The sequence below is a fragment of the Candidozyma pseudohaemuli genome (assembly GCF_003013735.1).
Source record: "Candidozyma pseudohaemuli strain B12108 chromosome Unknown scaffold00001, whole genome shotgun sequence".
NCBI lineage: Eukaryota > Fungi > Ascomycota > Pichiomycetes > Serinales > Metschnikowiaceae > Candidozyma > Candidozyma pseudohaemuli.
In genome coordinates, this window is record NW_020194435.1 from 116,704 (window position 1) to 140,841 (window position 24,138).

At 49.3% G+C, this 24,138-nt stretch overlaps 8 protein-coding genes and 1 non-coding gene across 9 annotated transcripts; 3 read left to right on the forward strand and 6 right to left on the reverse strand.

Annotated features, from left to right (window-relative positions):
- Positions 1–68: 68 nt before the first annotated feature.
- SNL1 (Snl1p) lies at positions 69–668 on the reverse strand (the record flags this gene model as incomplete). The annotated part of the gene is made up of 1 exon (XM_024855513.1): positions 69–668. One exon carries the CDS (start codon positions 666–668, stop codon positions 69–71), a length of 600 nt encoding a protein of 199 aa, XP_024715112.1.
- A 146-nt stretch (positions 669–814) lies between these two features.
- Positions 815–3,304, reverse strand: C7M61_000051 (uncharacterized protein; the record flags this gene model as incomplete). Its single annotated transcript, XM_024855514.1, has 1 exon — positions 815–3,304. One exon carries the CDS (start codon positions 3,302–3,304, stop codon positions 815–817), a length of 2,490 nt encoding a protein of 829 aa, XP_024715113.1.
- Positions 3,305–3,397: 93 nt separating this feature from the next.
- C7M61_000052 (uncharacterized protein) lies at positions 3,398–3,874 on the forward strand (the record flags this gene model as incomplete). The annotated part of the gene is made up of 1 exon (XM_024855515.1): positions 3,398–3,874. The coding sequence occupies one exon, from the start codon at positions 3,398–3,400 to the stop codon at positions 3,872–3,874; it is 477 nt and encodes a 158-aa protein (XP_024715114.1).
- Positions 3,875–5,547: 1,673 nt separating this feature from the next.
- On the reverse strand, positions 5,548–5,949 carry C7M61_000053 (uncharacterized protein; the record flags this gene model as incomplete). Its single annotated transcript, XM_024855516.1, has 1 exon — positions 5,548–5,949. One exon carries the CDS (start codon positions 5,947–5,949, stop codon positions 5,548–5,550), a length of 402 nt encoding a protein of 133 aa, XP_024715115.1.
- A 209-nt stretch (positions 5,950–6,158) lies between these two features.
- Positions 6,159–7,901, reverse strand: C7M61_000054 (FAD-binding oxidoreductase; the record flags this gene model as incomplete). Its single annotated transcript, XM_024855517.1, has 1 exon — positions 6,159–7,901. The coding sequence occupies one exon, from the start codon at positions 7,899–7,901 to the stop codon at positions 6,159–6,161; it is 1,743 nt and encodes a 580-aa protein (XP_024715116.1).
- A 1,579-nt stretch (positions 7,902–9,480) lies between these two features.
- Positions 9,481–12,843, forward strand: MET10 (sulfite reductase subunit alpha; the record flags this gene model as incomplete). Its single annotated transcript, XM_024855518.1, has 1 exon — positions 9,481–12,843. One exon carries the CDS (start codon positions 9,481–9,483, stop codon positions 12,841–12,843), a length of 3,363 nt encoding a protein of 1,120 aa, XP_024715117.1.
- A 204-nt stretch (positions 12,844–13,047) lies between these two features.
- C7M61_000056 (uncharacterized protein) lies at positions 13,048–15,486 on the reverse strand (the record flags this gene model as incomplete). Its single annotated transcript, XM_024855519.1, has 1 exon — positions 13,048–15,486. One exon carries the CDS (start codon positions 15,484–15,486, stop codon positions 13,048–13,050), a length of 2,439 nt encoding a protein of 812 aa, XP_024715118.1.
- Positions 15,487–17,395: 1,909 nt separating this feature from the next.
- C7M61_000057 (uncharacterized protein) lies at positions 17,396–18,757 on the reverse strand (the record flags this gene model as incomplete). Its single annotated transcript, XM_024855520.1, has 1 exon — positions 17,396–18,757. One exon carries the CDS (start codon positions 18,755–18,757, stop codon positions 17,396–17,398), a length of 1,362 nt encoding a protein of 453 aa, XP_024715119.1.
- Positions 18,758–21,214: 2,457 nt separating this feature from the next.
- C7M61_000058 lies at positions 21,215–21,307 on the forward strand. Its single transcript has one exon. It is a non-coding gene; the product is annotated as a tRNA-Ser (tRNA).
- The last annotated feature ends 2,831 nt before the right edge of the window (positions 21,308–24,138 follow it).

Sequence of the window (24,138 nt, forward strand, 5' to 3'; positions counted from 1 at the left end):
TATTTTCCCAGATCATCCGACTGGGGCCCCGCGGTTCGGCGTGCCAAGTAAGCCGCCAGCCACGAGTTCTAGCTAGTTTGGTTGTCCTTTTTGAACTGGTCCAACCTGGACTGGTGCTCCTGAATGAAGCGAATCACCTTCTTTCTGTTGTCACGCAACACCTCGTTGCCTGCAATGTCAATACCGTCTAGCTTCAAAAGCTCCTTCAACAACATTTCCTGAATGTAGTTGTAAGTGTTCTCCTTCTTGTCTTCGCTCAATTGGCCAAAGTTCTCAATGTAGTCATCTATTTGAGTCACGTATGTCTCCTCCACATTGTCCAAAATGGTTTGAATCTGAGCGTTGGCAACTTGAGCCTTACTCTTCTTCTTCTTCTTTGGTTTTTTGGTTTCTTTAGGAGGAGGCGAACCACCTAAGAGCTTGCTGGCGACCAAGATCGTCAAAAATGTCGTCAAAACAACCGTAGTAGTGGCTGGGGTCACCCTCAAGTTGGAAAAGTCGTCAATGAGTTCTTCTCTGCTGGTGGAAGCTATGTCGTTGAAGTACTCCAGCCACGAGGACCTAGAGGCATATCCAGGAATGTGCTGTTCAAGATAATCGATACATTTTGTTATAGTATTAGAAAAACCGCCATTGCCGGCGGTCAAGATGTCATAGATATTGCTCATGGTGATTGGGAGGAATGAAGAGCAGATGATTCCCGCGCACACAAAAGTTTGGTAGGGTGCCGAGCAACACCAGTAGCAGGGTATGTACAGGAAACCAGGCTCAACGGTTGCAAAACTCGTACTCAGGATAGGCTGGTTTTGGTGAATTAGATAAATAGTTCGCCGCTAACGGTCCGTGGCTTGGCGAGAATGTCCGGCTTTTTGGCCTTGATTGGTGGCGGCTTCTTCGCAGGCTTAGCAGGAGGCACCTTACCCTTTGGTTTCTCGGCTACCGTAGGCTCAGGCTTGGGCTCTGGTTTGGACTTGGGTTCTGGATCAGATTCCGATTCAGACTTTTCTGAAGCCAGTGAGTTCGTGAGCGATGCGGACTTGGGCAATCTTCTCTTGGGGCCCTTGGATCTAGTTTTGGTGATATGCGAAATCTGGCTCAGTGTAGGCTCGGTCCATGACTTTTTGAGCGTCGTTGTGGGAGGTTTCGATTCAGTCAATGAGACAGAGGAGGCGTTCGTGGGACCCTTTTGCAACGAAGGTTCGGTGCTGGAGCGAAGTATACCAGATAATTCGGCTTGGAAGTTCTTGGGAGCGGCCTTTTCTGCTTTCATCGATGAGAATTTCTGCAACGCCTCAGGCTTTGGAGCGGTCTTCAACGCAGCCGGTTTGGCTGGTTTGAGAGAATGCAAGGCCCCAATTGCCTCTGCCTCGCCGTCTTTGGAGACAGACTTAGAGAGCTTTGCTGGCTTTGCTGGCGGCTGCTTTTTGTTAGCGAGTTTTTCAAGCTGGTCCTTGAGCTCCTGTGAATCCTTTTCCTCGTACTCCTTGGTGGAGAGTTTAGCTGGTTTGACAGGGGCGCTGGCCTTTGTGGGAGAAAGCTTCAGAATACGGTCCTTGAGCTCCTGCGAGTCCTTCTCTTCGTATGCTTTGGATGAGAGTTTGGCTGGTTTTGGAGGGGCGCTCTTGACAGGAGGTTTTTCGGGCTTCTCCGCCTTTGACTCTGGCTTCTCTGCCCTTGGCTCTGGCTTCTCTGCCTTTGGCTCTGCCTTTGGCTCAGGTTTAAACGTCTTAGGCTCTGGCTTAAAAGCTGGTTTTGGTTTTGGTGCAGATGTAGCGCTGTTGAAGGATGACGTGGAAGAAACGGCCCGTGGCTTGGGCGCCTCTGGCTTCGACCATGGCTTCTTTGCTTCCTTGGGCTCTTCCTTCTCCTCTGGCTTGAAAGCCTTCACAGGCTTCACAGGCTTGGCTGGCTTAGCAGGCTTGGGTGGTTTGGACATGGGATCTTCGTCTGAGTCGTCAGCTGTCCATACAGCCTGTTTCTTGCGGGCGTCTCTGAAAGTTCTTGTAGGCAACTCCACGTCAGATTCCTCGGATTCCTCAGATATCTGGTTCTGACGCGCACTCCTGGAAAATCTGGTTGGCAACTCCACCTCAGAAGAGTCCTGGGAGATCTGGCGGTTCAAACGTCCGTTTCTTGAGCTTCTAATGGGGAAGTCCACTTCGGAATCCTCCAGAATCACACGGTTGAGTCTTCCGTTTCTCGCCCTCGTGGGCATCTCCAACTCAGAGTCCTCAGACATCTGACGGCTGTGGAGGTACTCTCTGACGGATCTGGTGGGCCTTTCCACTTCCGAATCTTCCGAATCTTCCTCGTCCTCCTCGGCAATCCACGAGTTGTCCTGCCTCTGCCCTCTGGCCTTTGCCTTCCATCTGGGCACCTCTTCCTCCTCTTCAGACTCATCGGCTCTCCACACATTGGTGCGGTCCTCGAGGTTCAAAATACGGGCCTGTCTCCTCGCCTCCTTCTTGCTGATTTTCTTCTCCTTGGTCTCCTTGATCTCCCTGGAGTCGTCCGACTCTCTGCCTTCTTCGCTGACACCTCTGCGCCTGATTCTGCGCTCCATGTCGGTGAAGGAGCCCTTCATTTCCGTGAACGAGCTCTTTTTCTTGAGCGTGCCCTTCATCTCCGAAAAAGACTTCTTCTTCTTCAACTCGCTGAACGAGCCCTTCATGTCTGAAAACGAACCCTTCACGTTCATCTCCGAGATGGACCCACGCATGTCTGAAAAAGAGCCCTTCATCGACTTCATGAAGCCAGGACGCTCCCCCTTGGGTGTCCTAGGACTCTCAATGCTCTCCTCAGACTCCTTGGAAACCCACAGTTTCAACGATGACGCCTTTCTCGCTACAGGCTTCTTGAGACCAAAGTCAAGGTCCATGTCGTCGTCTGAAATATGGGTCAAGGAGCTGTTTCTCCGAGGAAGCTCAATCTCCATGTCCTTGTTAGCAGCCCGACGAGACTGTCTTCTGTTGGTTCTTGGCCTGTAAGGAAGCTGGTAGCCGTCCTCATCGAACTCTTCGTCCGAGGCATACTCCAGCGATTTTTCTCTGTTTTTCCACTTGTCCTGGAACTTGTTACGTGCACTGGCGGTTCTGTTGAACACCAATTCCTTGATATCGTGTCCTGCCGAGGAAGCCCTGGAGCTCAAAGAGGGCCGCTTGGGGCTTTCGTTACTAAGACCCTCGATGTCCCGCTCCAACTGCCACTGTCTTTTCTGGTCGTCCATCAACCTCTCCTGTGAAAGCTTGTCCAAAGTTTGCAAAAACTCGTCGACTTTCCTGTTTTCAGAAGAAACGTCGGTCATGGTAGAGGACACCTCAGATGTGAGTCCGAAGTATGGAGAAGTCCTACCAACCACACAGCGCGAAAAGTTACAGAAGCTTGGCTAAAACCAGCCATGACCAAAATTAACTTTGTTTCCTTGATTTCCCGGGACGACAAGCCCTTATACATCCAGCTGTTCGATGTGGGCGACGCCTTGGGCAAAGACGATGCCAACCGTTTTTTGAAATACAACTTTCTTTCCCACATGGCGCTAGACGTGTTTCTGCTGCCCATGTCCTTGAATCTCAGGGAGCAGCAGCAACCGCAAAGCCACGACGGCATTCTACTTTTGTTTATTCAAGACGAAGTGATGGTTTACGGAATGGAGACCAACAACGGGTTGAAGATCGTTGTGGGTGTGGGAGAAGGCGAGCCTTTGCTGGCTGACTTGAAGGAGGTGTTTTCCAAGTTGTACAAGGTCTACTTGCGGCAGATCTGCAATCCGTTTACGGACTTGGAGAAGGGAGAGGATGTTTTGCAGACGAAGCGGTTTGACAGTGGTGTCAAGGCGATTGTGGATGCTTTCCCAGCCAAGCCGGTTGCTCCGTGAACAGAAAGTGGGACGGTTTTTTTTTTATTAGCATAGCAAGCGTTGCATGCGGCTAGCCATGTGAATAGCAGCGGTGCTTTGAAGCCTGGCTAGGTGTATAGGTTAGCGATGACGGGCTCATCGATTCATAGATACGGTTCAAACGAAGCCAAAGTCGAGACTCCCAGACCCAGGGAGCAATGACCAAAAAAAATTGGAGAAAGCTCTCATAACCCTGAACTTTTTTTTTTTACTTTTGCTCTTCTCCTCCTGAAAATTTTGGAAATCGCTACACCCTGCGAGATGAAATAGATAACGGTGCGGTCTTGGCGGTACCGGTCTGACGGCATAAGTGGTGATGTTTCAGCCGCTCGGGTCATGAAATCAAACCGCCATGCTCCCATTGGCCCCACGGGCATATCGGCGGATATCTGCCAAAAAATACCCGTTGCCCCAAGACCATCTGGCTAAAATCCCCAGGGGCCAAGGTGGAGTTTCAAGAACAAAGCAAATTAGAAAAATGGTGCTTTTTGTTCGGTACGGCGTTTCTCGGCCCGAAGCACAGTGTGCAAATTAGGCGATTCCGATGCGGAGCCCAGCCGGTCCGGACGAATATGTATACATTGTCATTGGCTGCATGGGTGCGAGAAACCATCGGAGGGGTCCTAGTCACATGGATTAGGAAAGTGTTCCAGATGAGCGGCTAGCTCCATTGGGCTGAAAAGACTGGGCATCGATGGAAAGGGTTAAGTAAGTACACAAATGGCCTGGATTTTGTGGAGCTTTTGGACTGGGTGGATGGAGACTTTTGTAGGCATTGGATTTGAGGTTTGGCCTTCAGTTTTTCAGTCTTGCCAGTGCAACATGAGATCTTCAGTGTTAGTAGCCAGGGCACCACGATTATGCATCCAGGGGTGTCGTGTGATGTGGCGGAAAGTTAGTGGGAAATACCGCCACATAGCAATTCAGGAGTTTCACCGTGGGCCTAGAGGCTGGATCGGTAATAGTTTCTGCTGATCACTTGATCTGCGGTGTCTGTTTGGATCTGTATATTCACAGCCAGCACCGTATGGCTGCAGAGTTATTTGGCTGCACGACAAACCTATACGATCGGCTTTGGGATTTCCGTGGTGAAGCAGCCTGAAATAGAAGTAAATTAGCACTGAAACAGTCGTTGATGAGGCTGGTCGTAGTGCATCAATTGACCAGCTCTGGGTGTCTCCTCTAGGGCTTGCATGCGTCAATTGAGTAGCATTGACGAATTAGCTTATTGGCGTTAACTCAACTTTTCCACCTCTTCATAACCATTCATATGATTCTTGCCCTAGGCGATGCACTTTACATCATTTAGGCTCACTTATCAAAGCACTGCGGTGACCTAACATACTGCTCCAAAAGAGATGCCACCTCCTTGAGCGGTATCATTTTAAGCGGTAACTTCATTAAACGCCGGCGGCACCTAAAACCAACAGTCAATCATGTCTCTAGCTCCAGAGCTCGCATAATTGGACTTCCAAATCAACAGCTCGCAGCAATCAACTCATTTGAAGCATACCCTTCGTTCACTCCACGCCTGCTTGCAAATACAACAACTTTAGCTCACTTCTCTCTTCCAATTACATCCTTCTCAAATGAACCAGGAATAGCCGGATCTACCAAATCCCTCTCATCTCCCTCAACATCAATCAACCCCACTACTTAAGCACCACGTTGGCGCCTCTCAAACTCAAGTATTCCTGGTCAACGCCCGGCGGCATGTGCTTAATCACCTCCTGGTAGATCTCAACATTATGGAACCGTAACGCGTTTGCGGGACTCTTGTATTTACCTTCAAGACCAGTGATGTCACAGTAGTGTTTTTGAGGCTTCAAGCTGGGAGGAGCAACGATCGATGTCCACGTGGGCGTGTCGATATCAAGCTTTTTGCTCTGAAGGTACCGAATCTCGTCGGTGATCAACTGCTTTGAAGTTTTGTAACGCTTGGTGCCACGAGGCTTGTTGGCATGCTGCTTGAAAGAGTGGTCTTTGGTGGTTATGTACAGGAGCTGTTGCGCCTCTGTGTTGTCGCTTGGTGTTTGCAGGCCCAGATCGCTCATGGTGAGTTGTAGGTGAAAGTGGTGATAATTCGCACAGTAGGTGCACTAAGGGTAGTAGTTATATCTAGAAGCGGAAGGGCAAAAAGCAAAAGAAAACTTAAATTTCATAAAAGCTTGGGGTTATTATTTTTTTCATTTCGTCCTCCTACACCCTATTTTTATGTCTGCTTAGACTAACTATACTATCTATAAGCTATTTGGCGGCTCGTCTAGCAGCACTTTTGCACCTCATGAACATGCCCAGAGTTGAGCTGCTCGTCAAGCTTGTCGTGAGGATCGATCTGGACCACCTTGTCTGGGTTGAGAATAGCCCTTGGATCTAAGGAATACTTCAAATGTCTCATCAAGTCCACAGCGTTCTTGCCCAATTCGGCCTCCAAGTATGCTCTTTTTCCAACACCAACGCCATGCTCTCCAGTACAGGTTCCGCCGTACTTAATAGCACGGTCCACCATTCTATCAACATACTTCTTGCACTCCATGTAGTCGGGGGTGTTGTAGAGTATCAAAAAGTGGCAGTTTCCGTCACCGACGTGGCCCATAACAGAGAACTTGCCTTTGAATATAGAGTTTGTCAAATCCTCGTTGGTCTCGTCAACCACTTGGGATAATTTGGAAACAGGAACTGCAACATCGGTAGTCCACACATTAACGTCGTTTGGATCCGCTAAAACCTTGGACCCATAGTCTAGTGTCAGCCAGAGTCCCTGTCTTCTAGCGGTCCACAAAACGCCATTTTCCTCTTTGTTCTGGGAACGCTCAAACTGGATCACGTTGTTCTCTTTGGAAATTCTGTCAACAACCTCAATCTGCTCATTGACAGTATTTGTGGAAACACCGCCAACCTTGACGAGCAAAGTGGGTTTCTCCAAGAACTTCTTCGACAGTGTGCCTGCGGCATTCACAAACGACGTGGTGGTCTCGTTCAACAACTCCAACGCATTGACCTGAATGCCCGACTTGTTAATAATGCTCTGTGCCGTGGAAGCAGCGTCCTTGATCGTCGGGAACGATGCAATGCACACAAGCTCCTCCTTGGGTCTAGGCTGGAGTTTTACTGTGATTTCGGTGATGATGCCCAACGTGCCCTCGGAGCCGATAAAAATATGTGTCAAGTCGTAGCCGGCACTGGACTTCTTGGGTCTCTGGCGTGTCTTCACTATAGTGCCGTCTGCTAGTACCACGGTCAAGTTCACCACATTCTCTTTCATGGTACCGTATCTGTAGGCGTTGGTTCCACTAGCTGAGGTACCGACCATACCTGCAATTGCCGCTCCCATACCGGGATCAGGACCAAACATCAAGTGTTTTCCATCCTCGCGATCAAGCAAGAAGTCATCAAGATCCTGCCAACCCACACCAGGCTGGACCACGACATCAAGGTCGTCCGGGTGAAATTCCAACACCTCGTTAAGATTGCCAAACGCAAGAGAAATCGAATTGGGGCCCCTTGTGTGCATATTGTGACCCTCCAAGGAAGTCAAACCGGAGTTTGCAACAACAGGAACCCTGTATTTGTGGGCCACCTTCAAGATATCCGACACCTCCTGGGTCGAAGAGGGGTAGATGACGATGCTGGGTCTCTGTGTTTCAGGTTCAGGCGGATGGTGGGTGCTATAAGATGAGTCGTTGTGTGCCACAAGCACCTCCTTATCGTAGGTGACGTTCTTCTTTCCGACCACCTTGGTTATCTCCTTGAGGGCAGCGGCAAAGTCGTCGTCGTTGGCGTACTTCGGAGTTTCCACGGAGTTAAGCGGCGTAGTTGATGCCAGCAAGTCCTGGATCGAAACATGTTCTTTCCTCTGGTGTCTTCCAGCAAAGTAGCCTCCAGCAGCAAGGCCGCTAGAGAAAAGGAGAATTCCTGCCGTCCATTGGAGGGATTTTTTTGGAGGCGGTTTTGTGGAAAAGTGCCTTAAACCAGCACGAGAACCTCGAAGCGCTCGAGAAAACATGGTGGTTTTGATCTGGGTGGATTTCGTCAGTTTAAGTATGCAGCCACAGTCCGGGCCGATATGACGCAGTGCGGTACTTAGCGGACTTGCCTGAGCCGACAGGACGATTTTTGTGACATTTGGGGTTTTTTGAAAGAGGGCGGAAAGAGATAGAAAAATTGATTGTTTATATGAAAAGCTGTTGTGCATCGGTGGTTTAGAGTACCTGGTGGTGCCGTTTGATGGACTGGATTACCCCAGAATTCGGCGCTTGCAAGATAGATGCGTATATGGTGGAAGCCAAGATCTAGGAATCATGGAATTTGTGGAGATGACTTTCGATTTTGGATTCAGATAGAAAGGAGTTTTCATCGGCTTTGACGTGCCGATTTTGTCAAGGAGCTGTAGTTCGGTGTCAGATGTGTCACACCGTGCGGCTCGAGGTCAAATAAGGTTAGTGAGATGCTCCATCTTCGGGTAATGGAGGTTAAAGCATTTAGATGTATTTCCGAAGCACTGATTGGAAATCGAGGTTGTATGATAAGTGAATTGGCTATTATGGAGGGAAAGGTTATTGTGGAATGGGAAGTACGAATAATAGGCATAGACCACAAAAGAATAAATGTATGTGGAATCGGAGAATGGAGAGTATTGGGGCAGAGGTAAATGAAGTAGTAACTTCACTTTGTTACTATAGGCAGATAATAGATTCAACTTTGTTATCACAAAACGCTTCCTTCGTTTTTGTTACATTTCCTACCAGTACTCTCAGCACTGCTTCTTGGGTGGTCATTGAGTGGTGCACAGCGGAAGCAATGAAAAACAGCTCTTTAGTAGGTTGATTTTGAAATCTTCACGCATGCCTTCAAAATGCATTTCCATCATTTGCAGCACAAAAAGAACATTGTATTTATCGGCACTGATGGAGAACCCGTCTCAGGTACGTTCACAAGCAAGGCAGACGTTCACAAATCAAATCATGGAACAAGTATAATTTCTGGAAATGGCAGAAAATGTCGTAATGAAGGCTAAATAAACAGAACATCAGTGCTCTTCGGGTACCCTTTCCATTTGCCGAAATTCCATGAGAATGATGAGACAAGTCCTGGTATGGGGCTCCCAGTCGGTCAAAACTTCCAAAAACCACCCCTCCTCCCTACATTGCACATTCTACTTCTTCTCTATGTCTATATTCCCGATAATCGCTCCGTCACACCTTCCCTGTGTATCTACTATCTTTCATCATAACTATTGACTCCAGTGAGTGCACCCACACGGCTGACCATACCAAACCAAAATCAAATCTTAAAAAAAAAAACAATCCCAAAAACCAAAACCCCATCAAACCCAAGCATCTCCTCAAACAAACTCCTTATTCCATGTCTTATCCCCCTATCTAATCAATCGAGGCCTCCCTCGAGGCCCCCCTCCATGCCCCCCTCCACCTCAACCCCCGGATTTTCTTTTTTTTTCGCAGCCATTTATGAGCGATAAGATCACGTGCAATACATCATATCACGTGACCGCCCATAATTTTCCAGCCCATCAGCTCCATTCCATATCCAACAACCAAAAAAAACTCAAAACTACCCCTTTCTTCATGAGCCCCCACGCGATCCCCAACGGGACCAAGTCGCCTGCCCTGGCCTCCAACGCGTCTGCCGCGTCCTCCCACGTCGTCAAGGCAAACCCTTTTGGTGCCTCGGTTGATCCTCACTTGTTGAAGAACACCGCCTACACCTCTCCTGCCACCATCATTTCCCAAGCTGTGTACGCCTTGTCCAGCACCATTTTCTCGTACGAGACCGTGGGCGCCGCCAACTTGGTCGATGCTCATTTGCAGCTTTGGGCCCTGCACTTCAAGAGACAGAATGCTGTGGGTGTTGTTCCGCCATTCCACAGATTTGAGCCTAGAGCCGGTTCTGCCAATGCTATTTTGGGTTACGCTGCTAGCAACGTTTCTCTGACGGGCCCACACACGGCCGTTTTGGGCGCCAACGCTTTGCCATACATGCAGCCTACTTTGGCTGTGGCTGCAAAATTGCCCTTGAGCTTGAACGTTTCAGCGATCGACTTTGATGAAACAACCAGCTCCTTGGTTTCCAACTACGCTACTCCCTTGGCCGTGGCCCGTAACCTCGGTTTCCCTGTTATTGGTCCTGTGGATGCCCACTCGGCTTTGGAATTGCAGTACACCACGGTGCTTTCCCACTTTTTGGCTGCTTTGCTCAAGAGCCCATCTTTGCACGTTTTCGACGGTCCTGAGTTCGCCCGCTTGTTTGCCAAGTACGAGGACATTTTGTCGGTGGCCGATGTGGGCCGTTTGTACCAGCAGTTGGTTTCTTCTTTGGCTGCCAATGAGCTTTCCTTGGACCAGGCTGTGTCCACTGCTTTTGAGGTTTTCAACAAGGTCGCCGGCACAAACTTGAAGCCTTTTGAGTACGAGGGCCACGCCAACCCGGAAACCGTTTTTGTCGTTTTCGGTGCTAACGAGGCTTCAGAGCTTTCTGGCGTCATTTCCAAGGCCTCCACCTCCGCTCCAGTCGGTTTGGTGAAGGTCAGAGTGCCTTTCCCATTTAGCCAGGAGCAGTTTGTCGCTTCTGTGCCTTCTTCGGCCCGTAAGGTTGTGGTTGTTTCTGCTGAAAACGGCTCGACCTTGAAGGCTGATGTTGCTGCTGCTTTGTTCCTTGGAGGCCGTTTTGGCTCTGTTTCTGTGGAGGAGTTTGTGCACCCAGCCAATTTCGTCTGGGCTCCAATTCCAACTTTGAAGGTTATTTCCGAATACGCTTCCGTGGATCCTGCCGTTGTTTTGGCTTCTCAGCCTACGGCTCCTCCAGCTAACATCACCGCCAACACCTCTCCCGAAGGCTCTTTCTTGTTCTGGACTCGTGACAACAGCGACATTGTGGAGACCTTCAGTAAGTTGGCGCTTTCGTTGTCGTTGGACGACTCCAAGAACGTTTCGTACAGAAACAAGTACGACACTTCTGTTGCAGGCGGAATTGCCCAGGCTCAGGTGGTCAGTGCTGCCAAAAACAGCCCTGTTTCCACTTCTGTGGATGCTGCCGATGTGGTGTTGATCGAGGACGTTTCCATCTTGAACCACTACGACATTTTGGCTACCGCCAAGCCAGGTGCCAAAATCGTCTTGGCCAACCACAAGAAGATCACCAACAGTATCGAACAGGACTTTGTGGAGAAGTTACCTCTTGACTTCAAGCGCACCTTGGCCAAATCCCGCTCTTCTTTGACCGTTATTGACTTTTCGTTGATTGAGGAGTTGGACGCTGTCAGTGACTCCACCAAGGGCTTTTCTGCGGACTTCTTGACCCAGGTGGCTTTCTGGAGAGCCGCTTTGCCTGAATTGGACGGTTTCATCGTCAACAAGTTGTTGCAAGCCAACGGCAACGATTTCGAGCTTTTGGCTGCCGTTTTGGACAAGTTTGTGGCTACTGTGGACGAGAAGAACGCTTTGAAGGAAGTTGAAATTCCCGAGGAGTGGGTCGACCTTGAGGAGGTTGTTCCAGAGGCACAGGTTGAAACCGAAAAGGTTGACGAAAAGGCCGAAAAGGAAGACCACAACGGCGACACCAAGTCTGAAAAGGAAGCCGAGGCCGAAGAGGAGCCCAAGCCTTTGCCCTTCTTCCCCACGGAATCCTCCTTTTTCCCTAACCCTAGAGCTGAAGACACTGGTGCTGAAGATAACTTCCACAAGGGTAAGCTGGATGCCGCTATCAAGCTTGCGTTCCCTGAGGCTTATGGTGTGACCAAGGATTTGAGACCCGATCTTCCAGTGAAGAACTTTGTGGTCAAGGTCCAGGAAAACAAGAGATTGACGCCCTCTGAGTACTCGAGAAACATCTTCCACATTGAGTTTGATGTCACCGGTACCGGCTTGAAGTACGAGATTGGTGAGGCCTTGGGTATTCACGGCAGAAACAACGCCGACCAGGTCGAGTCATTTTTGGAATTCTACGGTGTGGACGGCGACTCCTTGGTGGAGGTGACCAACAAGGACGACTCCTCGTTGTTGGAGATCAGATCTGCTAGACAGGCCTTGTCCGACAATGTGGACTTTTTGGGTAAACCACCCAAGCGTTTCTACGAGTCTTTGGCTCCTTATGCCACTGAAGAGAAGGAGAAGGCTGCTTTGGAGAACTTGGCCAGCGGTGCTGGTGCCGAGGAGTTGAAGAAGAGACAGGAGGTGGACTTTGCCAGTTACGTTGACATTCTCGAGGAGTTCAAGTCCGCCAGACCTGCTTTTGAGGATTTGGTCAAGATCATTGCTCCTTTGAAGAGAAGAGAGTATTCTATTGCTTCTTCCCAGAAGATGCACCCCAACTCGGTCCATCTTTTGATTGTGGTGGTGGACTGGGTCGACAGCAAGGGCAGAACCCGTTACGGTCACTGTTCCAAGTTTTTGTCTGATCTCAGAATCGGCGACGAATTGGTGGTTAGCGTGAAGCCTTCTGTCATGAAGTTGCCCAAGTTGCCTGAACAGCCTATTGTCATGTCTGGTTTGGGTACCGGTTTGGCTCCTTTCAAGGCCTTCATTGAGGAGAAGATCTGGCAGCAGGAGCAGGGCCACAAGATTGGTGAAATCTACTTGTACATGGGTTCCAGACACAAGAAGGAGGAGTACCTTTACGGTGAGCTCTGGGAGGCCTATAAGGAAGCAGGCATTTTGACCCACATTGGTGCTGCTTTCTCTCGTGACCAGCCTCAGAAGATTTACATTCAAGACAAGATCAGAAGCTCCATTGAGGAGTTGACCGATGCCATTGTTACCAAGGAGGGTTCGTTCTACCTTTGTGGTCCAACCTGGCCTGTTCCTGACATCACCGCCTGTTTGGAGGATATCGTCAAGCACGGTGCTGAAAAGGCCGGTCAAGTAATCAAGGATGTGGCCAAGGTCGTGGAGGACATGAAGGAGGACGGTCGTTACATCTTGGAGGTGTACTAGACTATTTATTAGATGAGTGTATTCAACATACCGATTCGACATATTGATGAATTTTTGTAGAGTGTAGATGAAACAGAAGTATATGAATGGAGCGGTAGATATCAGCCTTCTCCGTTTTGTTGCCTACAAAGTCTTCTCTAGATCATATATTTAAACGAAAAGCGAACACTGATTATAAAACGAATGCACAATCAGGAATTAAAGTTAAAGAAGGAAAACCCAGGCGGCAACGGCCATCAAGGAAATGGATTTTCCAGAGGCAGCACCTTCCCATGAAGAAATGCTTGGACCTTCTGAGTGGGTGATTGAAGTTTGAACAGAAACTGTAGTGTTACAGTCTTCTCCAGTGCAACAGTCTTCTCCAGTGCAGCTAGGAGCTGGAGCACTAGTCAATGTAGATGGGGTGAACGAGTCGGTAGTCTCCTCTCCCTTCAACGAAGATGGTTTCTGGGTAGTGGGTGTTTCAGTAGCATCAGGCTGAGGCTCAGAGTAGGTGGAGGTGTTTGGTTTCTCGGTATTGCCAGTTTCAGAGTGGTGGGTTCCAGAATGGCCGGTTTCACTGTGTCTAGTTTCAGTTTCAGTCTTGCCGGTTTCATGGCCAGTCTCGTTGGGAACGTAGTGGGTCAGTGTGATGCTGGTGGTCAAGGATGTGGTTGGTTCGTCTGGGGTGTTTGTCTCTGGAGTTTCAGATTGTGGCTTTTCTGGAGTTTCGTTGTTGGGAGTAGTTTCAGCTGGGGTTGTTTCTTGTGGAGTGGTTTCAGCTGGCGTAGTTTCTTGTGGGGTTGTTTCAGCTGGAGTCTCTGGGGTTTCTGGGGTAGGCTCCTCTGGAGATGTCTCGGCAGGTGTTGTCTCAGCGGGTGTTTCAGAAGTTGTACCAGGGGTCTTTGGCTTTTCTGGAGTTGACTCGGCTGGCTGGGATTCCACTGGGGTAGACTCGGCTGGGGTCTCCTTGGGCTTCGTTGAGGTGTCAGGCTTGGTGGAAGAGGTCGTCTCAGAAGTTGGTTCAGCTGGAGTAGAAGCCTTTGGTGTGGACGCCTTTGGAGTGGTGTTGGATGTTGTCTTCAGCTTTGGGGTGGTTTCAGCTGGAGTGGTTTCAGCTGGAGTGGTCTCAACAGGAGTAGACTCTTCAGGAACTGGTTGCGATTCGACCGGAGTGGACTCTTCGGGAGTTGGCTTCGATTCAGCTGGGGTACTCTCGGTGGAAGTCAGAGGCTTCGATGATTTTGGTGTAGTTTCAGGCGTGGTTTCAGGAGTGGTTTCAGTTTCTGGAACATCGGTCAGACAAGACTCGGTTTCAGTGGTAACGACAGTGTTAGGTTCTGGAGGAGGGACCGTGCTGGTGAACGTTGAAACAGTGATTCCGCCTTCACACTTTTTGCATGGGATGGTCAGGGTGATCGTCACTGGAGGCACCGTTGAAGTCGATGGAACTGGCTGCACTGAAGTTGAGGTCGACGAAGAAGTGGTTGATTCGGATGATGTTTCAGGATTGGAGGATGTCTGCTCCGACGAAGTCTCTGGTGCAGAAGATGTACCAGGGTTTGTAGAAGACTCTGAGGTTGAGGACTCGGTGGAAGATGTCTCAGTTGTAAAAGATTCGGTTGAAGACGACTCAGTTGAAGACGATTCAGTTGAAGAAGACTCAGTTGAGGATGATTCAGTAGTCGAGGACTCAGAAGTGGAAGACTCTGAAGTCGAGGACTCAGTTGTAGAAGACTCGGAAGAAGACTCAGATGTGGAAACCTCTGGAGCTGAAGAAGTCTCTGGAATACCATAAGATGAAGGAATCTCGATGGAGGATGTGACTTCGGTCTCAGTAGAACTCGACTCGGAAGTTTCAAAAGTCAGAATGGTCTCAGAAGTAAACTCGGAGGTGGTCTCCTCGGTTGTTTCAGAAGTGATTCCAGTGCTGAAACTGCTTGAGATGGTAGTGCCCTCAGAGAATGTCTCTCCAGTAGATGTCTCATCGAAAGGCGTCACATCAGGCTCGCTGAAGGTGTCACAAGAAGTGGTCTCGGTTTCGAAAGTCTCGGTTTCACAAGAGGTGGTGCCAGTTTCGAAGGTCTCGGTATCACATGAAGTGGTGCCAGTTTCGAAAGTCTCGGTCTCAAAAGTCTCAGTCTCGCACGAAGTGGTACCACCAGTCTCAACGGGTGTCTCGATTGAAAATGTTTCAGTGTCAACAGTCTCAATAGGTGTCTCGATAGTCTCGCAAGGAGTAGTCTCAGTCTCTGGCGTCTCAAGTGGCGTCTCACACGAGGTGGTTTCAGTGTATGTGTCAGGAGTTTCACAACCCTCACATGGCTCAGTGGCAGTTTCAACTGGTGGCTCGTTGGGTGTAGTGTCACAGTCAGTTGTTGCTTCAGGAGGAGTATCAGGTTGGGTTTCAATGGGTGGTTCCATAGGTGGTACCTCAACAGAAGTCTCAGGGATGCCTTGCTCAGTAGTCTCAGACTCTGGACACCAGGTGGTGGTCTCCCAGTCAACCAAAGTACTGGTAAGGGTTTGAACTTCTTCAGGAGATTCGCCTTTGTTGCAACCATTGTTAGCACATGATGTCAAGGTGGTGATGTGCGTTCTAACATTGGTTTCAGTGATGTACTCGGCGGCAGCCAAGGTTAGAAGAAGTGTGAGAGGAAGCATGGTTCTTGGGATGAAAGTCCAAGAAAATCAAGGCCTACTTATACTTCTCTGGGCGGTGGTTTCAAATCTTCATTTTGAAACATCAACCTCCCAATGGGATATGAGAATTTAATGGCTGCAAAAAATACCGGCGGCTTCACCATTCTCAAACGGTTGTGTGCAGTACTGACAGGATATCAAACACCTTAATTGCAGCCATTTGTCTCAAAACCGGCTTGTGTGCCGGTCCCTTGCACCCAGTCCAGAAAATCTGGTGAAAAAGGACCCATTGACGTGTTAATCGAAGGTCCAGGCTGTCTGAACGTTTTAGCAGCGTTTTGAGTTAAATTAAGCATTTCTAATATTAGCATCATTCTCCAAAAGCGTCGAGGATTGAGACGAATGTGGACAAGAATGGGCCAAGCGACGGCGGCTCAGATCGGTCTATCGTCCTCTCATGAAACAGCTGTCACCTAGTGGATATTAGCTTCCAATAAATGACTTTTAAGCTACTCAATTGCTAGACATCGAAATGTGCCAGACATCAAAGTGCCTTAAATATCACAGAACCAACAGAATTCCCAATGGTGCAACACCTTCAACCTCCCCAAAACTCAATCTAATTTTAAATGAAAATCTAAAAACAAATTACGAGTCGGGAATGGCGATCGCTGCCATGAGGTCTGCGTGTGTCTCAGCCGCTTATTGCAGGGTCCATAGCCTGCCGAAACCGTCCACTAAAAGGAGGTGTCCACTATAAAGTATTTAATAATGCCCATTAGCAGATCGCTGGAATTCACCTCCTCCATCCACGGCACGAAAACGGTATCATTGTGAGATATACAATTAAGAGTGTCGCTCCTTCACAGCAAAGCCACACCAGCTTTTCAATATCTCCGAGTTTCGGTACTCCCATTCACTAAGGGCCGAGGGGTACTGAAAAATCTAAAGCAGCTCTAAATTGCGTACATTGATCTACCGATCATTCTCTGGATCATATGTCCTCACAATGTCCTACAGGCTAGTTTTCGATTGTTTAGTCCCCACCCAGCGAGCCACAAGGGGTCAATTCTAGCCGAATAATGGGTCGATCGTCTATTGAAGGCTGAATTTATTGTGAGGTAATTGTTCGTTTTTGCCTTGATGATGATCTAATTATTGGTTCAGAAATCCTCACCGTGCAACTCCGATAGCGCATAAACCCAAGAAACACTCCCCCAATTCCACACCCCAAAAACACACCCCAAATTCCCATTGTCACCGCTTTTCTTCGGCATCTGTTTATTTTCTTTTCGTTATCGTGCATCCCAAAGCATCTCGATAAGACGCCATTTTTCGTGATTGTTGAAAAGTGCCAAACCTCACCATCAGGCCATTTCTACCTCGCCTTATTATGCCTAACCGCCAATGTCCACTGAACAATGGGCCTCAACGGACTTGCTTGCATTGTTGCATGGGTTCGGAGTTTGAGGTCATTTTAGCCGGACTGCTTCTACAAAAACGCCGAAACCAAGACGCTCAAACATCCGCGTATTTCTCAACCACTGGCTATGGACAAGAAAAGCCGAGCCTCGTGGGTATGTTTATGAGTCTCACACGACACCGACCTCCCACTCAGACCATTGCTGCAGTGCTGGTGCAGAAAATCGCGCACATGTTGGGAGCCCTGGTGGCTGCAAACGGCAGCAAGCGTACCGATACGACTACGAGGAAAGTTTTCCGATTGGTGTATTAGAAGGGGGAAATTAAATGTTCCGTATGAATTTTGGGGTTCAGTTTCGCCGAAAGTAAATGAGCTAACCTGCTCAAAAGGCAAAGGGGAAAAAATGTGTGAAAACCGTAATAAAAAGTGAAGCCTGGAAAAGGGCATGTTTCACCGACAAACGCTTGTCAGCGTTGATGCAAAAGAAATGAGAAATCGTCAACCTACTTACAAAACGTAAGCAAGAGGGATGGCAGCCAAAGCGAGCAAAGAGCCCTTGACAGCGGCACCAGCACCCTCGTAGGTGGAGATGGCAGACTCGGTTGGAGCAACGCCACCAGGAGTAGACACCAAAGTAGATGGACCAGCCACGGTGGATTGACCTGGAGCAGGAGCCTCGTCAGTTGGAGCTGGGGCACCTGGAGCTGGGGCCTCACCAGAAGGAGCTGGGGCACCTGGAGCCTCGTCAGTTGGGGCTGGAGCTGGAGCCTCCTCGGAAGGAGCTGGAGCACCTGGAGCCTCGTCAGTAGGAGCTGGAGCTGGAGCCTGGTCAGTTGGAGCTGGCTGCTCTGGAGCTGGGGTGGTCTCACCGGCCTTGGTGGTTGGGGCTGGCTCAGCTGGGGTCTCACCTGGAGCAGTCTCAACTGGGCACCAGGTAGTGTAAACAGTCTTCTCACCAGCGACAGTGGTGGTGGTTGGACCCCAGGTGGCTGGAGCAGTAGTCTCCTCACACTTGTCGTCCTCACAGTGAGTAACGGTGACAACGGTGGTGTGGGTCTGGGTCTCGACTGGGCACCAGGTGGTGTAGACAGTCTTCTCGCCGGCAACGGTGGTGGTGGTTGGGCCCCAAGTGGCAGGAGCAGTGGTCTCGTGGCACTTGTCGTCCTCACAGTGGGTCACAGTCACAATGGTGGTGTGGGTGTTAGTCTCAGTGACAACAGGGCACCAGGTAGTGTAGACAGTGGTGGTACCGTCAACAGTGGTAGTGGTTGGACCCCAGGTGGCAGAGGCGGTGGTCTCGTGGCACTCGTTGTCCTCGCAAGAGGTGACGGTGATGATGGTAGTGTGGGTGTTGGTCTCGGTGGCAGTGGACTCAGATGGAGCTGGGGTGGTGGTTGGGGCGTTAACATCGACAACCTCAACAGTGACAGAGGAAGCCTCACCGTCCTGGTTCTTGATAGAGGCAATAAGGTCGTCCTTCTCGTCTCTGGCCTGCAAGATCTGGGCGTTGAATCTTCTTCTCAAGGCGGCGGTGGAGTTGGAGGATGGAGACTCCTCAGCGTGGACGTGGTACAAGTCGGTGGTTCCCTTACCGTACAACTCTCTGGCAGGAACCTCAACGGTTCTACCGGCGTTCTCAATGTCGTTCCAGTACTTCTGGTCAGCCTGGACGTAGTAGGCGTCAACCTCGTAGTCGTCCTCAGCGTCGAATCTGAAGGTGACAGGAAGCTCGCTTGGGATGCTGAAAGGACAGTTACCAGTGTCCAAGTCAACCTGGGCAACCTCCTGGCCATTGACACGGCAGGAAACCTCTTGAGCGATAGCGGCCGAAGTGAGGGCAGCTGCGGAGATGAGCGAAGAAAACTTCATGATAAAGCGAATGGATGTGTTTTGATGAGATAGAAAAAAAGCCACTAGGAAGGGGGCAGGAGGAGGGTTTATATAATGGAGGGAGAAGTTAGTGGGATGGCCGGTTTTGCAGCTATTCGGATGGAGTGTGTGTGGGTGATCGCGTTTGCAGCATGCAAGCTGTGGGCCGTGCGGGCTGCAGGGGTACTGTGTGCAGGCGCATTGTAGTGTAGGTGACCGGTTTGCTGCGTGTCACCCTGCAGAGGCTGCGACATGGGGCTTTGGGCAGGGGTGCCTAGTTCCCGTGAATATTGCACATCTTGGCCTATCAGATGGAACAGAATGTGCCGAATTGGCCTAGGTTTTGTACTAGTATTTAGATTTAATTTGAATTATTATATAGTGGCGCAGACTACGGTGCCGCTTGCTGGCCGTGCCTGCTGGCTGCAAATCCGTTGCCAAATGCCAAGGCAGGCACGGTGCGAAATGAAAACAGTGGCCTGGCATCCATCAGATCGAGACAGCTGCAAAAATAGCCATTTGCACCCGCAACCAGAATAAGCCCCTGCCGAGCCTGGAGGCCTTACAGCCTCAAGCGTAGAATTCTCAAAGCAAAAACAATTGTATTATTTTGCCCGTTTGCAAACGCCAATTCTTGAAATCTTCACGTATCGAGCCCCAGGGCTTTGGAGGGCTTTTGCAATTGTGATCTTCGGCATTCTTTTTTGGTTTTTTCAACTTGATGTTTTTTCTCGCTGATCTCGTAAACAGCCGGGCAGCGTATAGGGGCTTGGTTGCACGATCTTGTGCTCTGTTGAGATGGAGCAAGGCTGAATTGAGCTCATTCCGTTCACACGCTTTTTCCGCCCATTGGCTGCGAAACCTTGGCAACCCCCGAAGACAATACCCGAAGCTGTCAAGATCTGGAAGTTGATCAAAACAAACAGAAAGCGATTATCAAATTGTTGATTTGACCATTTTGCAAATGCTCCCATTCCTTATCAACATTCGCTCTAATGTGCGTGCTCCGGGTTTAACCGCTCAATAACCGCTCCACAGAACTATTGTCTGCGAGATACATTACTGGTTATCTTTGCTTGTTGCTTGGATCGTTACAAAAACAGTCTTCTCGTTGCTAAATGTGTCCAGGCTTAGAACGTGGAACTCCGCTTCCCGACCGCTACTATCATGCCACTCGGTTTCTCGGACCCCAGTACCCCGGGCCATCAGGGTTGGCAGCAACGATAGGGTGTAGACATTTTTAGAGGGCTCTAAACGAGCCAGGCGAGTATTTTTAGAAAGTGGTTTGACTAAGGAAAGGGGGGGCCCTTCGTTGCTGGTTCGTCCAGGGTGCCAATTTTCCACTATCCATTACAAATCATGACTAGCCTTTGCAGAACCGTAATTTTCTCCTAACCGTGGCTCCCTATTCCAAACTCTATTCCGTGGCTCCCCTAATGTTCCCCGGTGCCTGGACAAAAGTCCCTACATGTCTTGCAAAGCCTAAATTGACTCTCGCTATTTTTGAAATTCTCATGTGCTGGTTTGGACCCACTTCTTTGCTGCTTTTCAGCTTCGGTGCCTTCTGCTTTTGTTGCTGCCGATGGCCAAGAACTCGGCCGAACCGTCGGGTTCGAGAACCGAAGAAAGTCCGTTTTGAACTCTGTGCCTTGTACCTTTTCCATCCAACCTTGCTCTGACTCTTGATGATTGCCATGTTTTCCATAACCACCACGCCCGATCTGGCCCGAATGTTTGTGCTTCTTTTAGCCCCCTAACGCTCTATTTTCGGCCCTCCGTTGGGCTTTCCTATTTGAAAAGCTGCCGCTGTACTTGGCTAGTCAAACGCTAAAAGTAGAGAGGCTAATTTGCCCACGGGTCCGCCATAACCTCCCGACCGACATTTTCGTAATGGCTGTATTTTTCTTCTTTTCAAAAACGGCAGCCAAGGCCACATTTCGGGAAGAGAAGCTGAAACTCAGTTTGCCGTTGGCTTGATGATAAGCCTTGGACCCTGATGGGATAGGATGCGATATCCTCTGGGACTGGCTTTGGAGGGTTTTTCAGAGGTTAAGCTTTGGAAAATAGCTTCTAAGGGAAGGCTGGTAGTGTTGATGATTGGGCTGTTATCGGTGAATTGGAGCTTATAGTGCAAGGTTTGATTTTCGAAAGTCAAAAGCGTCAATCTGGTGCCGAATGGAGCCAGCTTCGTTTGGCTGGGTCTTGATTGTTTACTGTTGCCGTATACAGCTTCAGAGGTGCCATTTGGGTCTGGACTTGGGGGATCGGGCTTCCTTGGATTGACCAAAATCTTGAAAAATTCGTATCTCGCTCAATTTTGGAGCTGGCGGGCTCTCCGCCGGGCAAGCTGATCACCACCAGTCAAACCAAATACCCAAAATGCCAAAAATTGCACTTCTTGAGTTCCGCTAAATCTGCCCCATATATATTCCCCGTAGAACTCAAAAACTTGTATATGGCATTGTGGCCGAGTGGTTAAGGCGATGCACTCGAACTTTTCGGGTTATGCATTGGGCTCTGCCCGCGCAGGTTCGAATCCTGCTGATGTCGTTATTTTTTTCATTCAAATTCATTTTTGCTAATTGCAAAGGCTTGCTGACCCCCATTGAACTACGCCTAGCGCACTGTGGGCTGGATCTCTGGGATGGCCCGGCCTGGCCAACCGTGCTTCTAAGCCTGTCGCCTACGCGGTATACCATGAACCAACACACATCGGTATACATAAGCAGCACGGGCTACAAGGACGTAACCACGGCATACAATGTGCATTGAATTTCCCAAAACTGAATTAATTAGGGTTTTGCAGCCCCTGGTCAGCAAAAAATGTCGTCTGCGTCACGGTCAAACGTTTTTTGCATTTTCGTGTTCCGCGCCTCACCATTGAAGATTCAACGCGCGTGCGGGCCAAGGAACGATTTTTTAAATGCCAGGGCCAAACCATTATCGCGGACAAATCTGCCGCCCAGCCTGGGCAAAGGTTTTGTGGAAGGTATTTGATGGATCGGGAAAAAGACGCCAAAATCAGTGCAGCCAGGGGTAAAAAAGACAAAAGCGGGGGGAATTGGTTGGATATCATTGGATATATTCAATTGAAAAGAATGCTTTTGTTTGTTTTCTGGCAATGGACTAAGGCCCATTCTGTCTATCAATGGCCATCCATTCGCTCGCCAATTTCCATAATACCTCGCTAATCAGTTCGCGGCCTCGGCGAAGAATTTCTTGAATGGCTGCAAACCGCGAACACGCAAGAATCCACCACGCAAGAGGTGGAAAACTGGGCACAAAACGAGGCGTGGGAGGGCGCCAAAAGGCTTTAGTGGACGGCGGCGGGAAGTGCTAGGAAACGCTGGGTTTGTGGCTCGATGGCCGGCGGTTTTTTTACGAGGCGATCTAGATCAGGGCTTGGGCCGTGGGGCGAGTTTTCGCGAGTGGTGGGTGGCCCCTGTAGCCGTCCGTACGATGGATTGGGTGAGGCGTTACGTTTTGGCAATTTTACGATTTTGCATTTTTCTCTTTTGGCTATTATTCTGTTTTTGTATTTTACGTTTTTGCATTTTTCTATTTTGAGAGTGGCGAGGGCATGTGTTGTGGAATCAGTATAGCATGGGCGGCATGGGCCCGGCATGTTTGGTCGATCTGCGAATCAGTCTGGTCCATGCCCTACCCACTATGATCCATAACATATGATCAATTCTACGCCACTTGTTTGTTGACTAGATCGCCTGCTTTCGCCTGCTTTGGCCAATTGGCTAGATCTCCGTCGGCTTGGGCTGTTTGGCTTGGGCTGGTCTGTTTTGACCCACCGTGTTGTTTACTGTTTGGCACAATGAGGGCCATTTTCTAGGCTTGGGCACTTTTAAGTCGCCTTTTCAAGTCGCCTTCTGAAACTCTTGTAATGACCATTTACGTCAAGTTGTAGCGAGGCCCCGAGGCGTAGGGCAATTGGCGGTGTAAACAGCCCTGGTCCACCGTGTATTGCCGAGGCGGTGTCGTAGTACAGCAAAATGGGTTTTTGCAATCGGGCACTGATTTTTGAATCGGGCATTGATTCCCGAAATGTCATTGCATTATTTTTTGTCTAAAAACTTAAACATAAGTTAATCAAAAAATAACTTCCCCTTCTGATACCTCAGTAGAAGGTTGTCAGACAGATTTGTCCGATGGGTCGATAAACACGGCGAGACGTTCGGGACACGAACCTGAGGGTCTCTTGAACATGAGAATCATAAGATCTATATTGGAGGTTGTTTCTATGGAGATATAGTTTTTAACTGATATCTCTGAAATAGAGTTAAAAAAATAACTGTCCCTACTCGGAGCTTCAGGGCAATCAAATTCTTTGAAGTGGGAAAGGGAATCTTCCATTCTGATTCTTCTCTCGTGGCTTCGAGTCCAAGGGATAGTCGATTTCGATCAATGCATGGGTAGAATTGATGTGTTTAGGTTTAAAGATCCGGTAAGGGAAGGCTCGGTGTCTCCATGTTCTGGGGGCGGAAATCCTATCCAATCTTCGACAAATCAGAGTCCTGGTGGGTAAATTCGTACTCTAATAGAGAGATTTCAGCCAGACATCCCTAAGAAAAAAAAAAGGTTTATTATCCCATCTGTGTGGGTTCCTTTGCAACCGTTCCGCCCGCGGCAAACTGACCTGAGGGTCTCTTGAAATGGAGAACTATAAGATCTTTTGGAGGTTGTTTCCATAGAGATATAATTTTTTTACTCTATTTTAGAGATATCAGCTAAAAAATAACTGTTCATCTTTTTGGGTTCTTTTCGGTTGCAAAACCGTTTATAGTTTCTGGCGCCCTCTTAATTTAACAACCGTGAAAAAAGTGTTCCTCGCCTGCGACAGATCAATACCGGTCCACCACCACAGCATTGCACAGCCGACACGGTGCCAAAATCACAAAAGCACCGTCCTCCACCACATGCTCCGTCCACAATCGGCGCTCCGATCTCGACGCCGTCGAAGCCGTGGAAGCCCGTGTATCGAAGATCAGAGGCTTTTCGACGGTGCAGCCAGGCCCCAAAGAGCTCCCAAAGAGATGCGATTAAAAACAGTCCGCCCTAGGGCACCCGCGCCGTACCACCAGATCTCCAATCTCCAAATCTCCATCAAATCTCAAAATCTAAACAACAACCTACCCCATCTCCAAGGATCGCCAGGAACTTCTCCTCGCTACGGGCTGGTGGCTAGCGCTTGGGGCTGATCGAACGACATGGGCAAATCTTCAATTGCGGTTGCGGTTTGCATCTGCCAGCGAAGGTGGCTAGGCTGACGATCGTATTCGCAGCCACTGGATCGGAACAAAACAGGAAGGCAGCGGGCCCGATTGGGCAGGCCCCATGGCGAGGAGCCTTTTTTTTTTTTTTTCCGGAGC